The 2,805-nt window shown below is 58.2% G+C and overlaps 1 protein-coding gene across 2 annotated transcripts in view; it reads left to right on the forward strand.

The window, feature by feature from the left end:
- The first annotated feature begins 154 nt into the window (after positions 1-154).
- The window catches only part of RHOBTB2 (Rho related BTB domain containing 2), a 13,023-nt gene continuing 10,372 nt past the window's right edge, over positions 155-2,805 (forward strand). The window contains exons 1-3 of one of the 2 annotated variants that reach the window (XM_023764314.1): positions 155-393; positions 1,284-2,299; positions 2,572-2,690. In XM_023764314.1, the coding sequence (XP_023620082.1) occupies positions 272-393; positions 1,284-2,299; positions 2,572-2,690 (1,257 nt within the window). In that variant the 5' untranslated portion in view covers positions 155-271. The remainder of the gene's footprint in view (positions 394-1,283; positions 2,300-2,571; positions 2,691-2,805) is intronic. The other variant, XM_006100740.3, reaches the window with a different exon arrangement.

The raw sequence follows: 2,805 nt of genomic DNA on the forward strand, positions 1-2,805 counted from the left end.
GTCAAACGAAAGCTCTTAAACACTAAATTAGAGCTACGTAAGTGAGAGGTACTATTATTATCATTTTGGGTAAGATCGTGTGCACAGGCCACATGACAGAGCGGGGACTGCCGTGTCAGGCTGGGTGGGTATGCCTGTTCTCCCTGGTTCCAGGGGCAGGTACTCTGCTAGCTTTCTCTGCCCCAAACCTCGCTCTCCCACCCCCAGGTCCGACGTGGTGGTTCTATGCTTCTCCATCGCCAACCCTAATTCCCTTCACCATGTCAAGACCATGTGGTACCCCGAGATCAAGCACTTCTGCCCCCGGGCACCTGTCATCTTGGTGGGCTGCCAGCTGGACCTGCGCTACGCCGACCTGGAGGCCGTCAATAGGGCCCGGCGACCCTTGGCTCGGTAGGGACGCTGGTGCCTAGGAGGAGGCACTGAGGAAGTCAGAGGGAGGGGGTGTCTCCATGGCTCCCTGCTGAGCCCCGAGGGAATCCACTCAGCCTTACATCTCTCCCTTCATTTGAAGCAAGTCCGTGTAGGGAGCCAAGAGTGCTCCGTCTTTCATTCACTCATCTATTCCTTCATCTCTTACACACTGTGTTTGCAATACTGAGCAGCACGAGGAGAGAAGGAGAGAAGCAGTTTTGCATAAAAGGAGCCTATCATCTTGCTGGGAGATGAACTTAACACATTGCGGACGGATCAGGAGAATTCTCGTGTTTTCTGTTCTAAGGCTTGTGGCCAATCACGAGAATTCTTTAAAAAGATAGTAGCTTGTAAGGACATGTAACAAATACCTTCAAAATGCAATGGGTATTTAATTTGAAAGCGTGCCGTTAACATTTATGTAAAACGTTTTTTGTACTCGTTCCATAGAAACTTATCTGGCCACTGGGTAAAGCTAGCAATAAAACTACTGGCCTGCAATGTGTTAATATGAGAACATGTTAAAAACCAGTGTGGAAAATTGCATGCTGCCTGCCAGGGGTGGGGGGGTGGGGGAGGGTAGTAGTGCTAACATTACTTTGGGCGGGAAATCACCGGGGCCTGACAGGTGCGGAAGGCTCCCTGGAAGAAGAGGGGACTGGAGGTAGGCCTTGAGGGCCGGCAGGACTTGGTCGGACAAAGGAGAAAGGGCAGGGATTCATTAGGATTGAGCAGGGCAGGGGTGAGGCCAGGGAGAGGCTCCCCCGCCCCCCCAAGCCTGGTGAAGAACAGGCAGGCCCTAGGGACCTGCCTCCCCCTGCCCGCCACCCTCCCCAACATGACTCTGCTTTGCCCTCTTGAACGTCCAGGCCCATCAAGCCCAATGAGATTCTTCCCCCCGAGAAGGGAAGGGAGGTGGCCAAGGAGCTGGGCATCCCCTACTATGAGACCAGCGTGGTGGCCCAGTTCGGCATCAAGGACGTCTTCGACAACGCCATCCGCGCAGCCCTCATCTCCCGCCGCCACCTGCAGTTCTGGAAGTCCCACCTCCGCAACGTGCAGCGGCCTCTGCTGCAGGCACCCTTCCTGCCCCCCAAGCCCCCTCCCCCCATCATCGTGGTGCCCGACCCCCCCTCCAGCAGTGAGGAGTGCCCCGCCCACCTCCTGGAGGACCCGCTGTGTGCGGACGTCATTCTGGTGCTGCAGGAGCGGGTGCGCATCTTTGCCCACAAGATCTACCTCTCCACGTCCTCCTCCAAGTTCTACGACCTGTTCCTCATGGACCTGAGTGACGGGGAGCTGGGGGGCCCCTCGGGGCCAGGGGGCCCCCGCCCAGAGGACCACCGGGCTCACCCTGATCCACACCACCACCATCACCACCACCACGGCCGGGACTTCCTGCTCCGGGCCGCCAGCTTTGACGTGTGCGAGAGCGTGGAGGACGGTGCGGGCTCGGGTCCCGCTGGGCTCCGGGCCTCCACCAGCGACGGGATCTTACGGGGCAACGGAACAGGGTACCTGCCTGGGAGAGGCCGCGTGCTGTCTTCCTGGAGCCGAGCTTTTTTGAGCATCCAGGAGGAGATGGCAGAGGACCCACTGACCTACAAATCCAGGCTGATGGTGGTGGTGAAAATGGACAGTTCCATCCAGCCGGGGCCTTTCCGGGCTGTTCTCAAGTACCTGTACACGGGGGAGCTGGACGAGAAGGAGCGGGACCTCATGCACATCGCCCACATTGCCGAGCTGCTTGAGGTCTTTGATCTGCGCATGATGGTGGCCAACATTCTCAACAACGAGGCCTTCATGAACCAGGAGATCACCAAGGCCTTCCACGTCCGCCGGACCAACCGGGTGAAGGAGTGCTTGGCAAAGGGCACCTTCTCAGGTAGGGAATGTGCTTAGGAACTCGTAGCCAGGAGGCAGAGGGGTGCCCTCCCAGTGGCCTTCTGAGGAGCCCGGGCTCCGATTAGCGCTCGGCTGCTGATGCCCTGCGAGGCGCTGGCTCCGCCTGGAGCCTGAGCGTGTGGTCAGGTGGTACGTCCCAGCTGTGGCTTCGGAAGGAAGCGTGTTGTCTGGGTGCGGGGTCGACCCTTGGGGTTGGTTGCCCCACATTCTTTCACCGCATCCTCACGTGATGCTTCGTCTCCTCCTGGGCAGATGTGACCTTCATCCTGGATGACGGCACCATCAGCGCCCACAAGCCCCTGTTGATTTCCAGCTGCGACTGGATGGCTGCCATGTTTGGGGGGCCGTTTGTGGAGAGTTCCACCCGGGAGGTAAGGCTTCTTTGCCTCTGAGATGTGTCATTTAATGGTGCTTTCCTCAGCATTCACGAGGAGATGGGCCTGAGGGAAGTTATGAGGGTGGTTCCCATAGCCAGGATTCCCAATA

The sequence above is a fragment of the Myotis lucifugus genome, unplaced genomic scaffold (genome assembly GCF_000147115.1).
Source record: "Myotis lucifugus unplaced genomic scaffold, Myoluc2.0 scaffold_328, whole genome shotgun sequence".
Taxonomy (NCBI): domain Eukaryota; kingdom Metazoa; phylum Chordata; class Mammalia; order Chiroptera; family Vespertilionidae; genus Myotis; species Myotis lucifugus.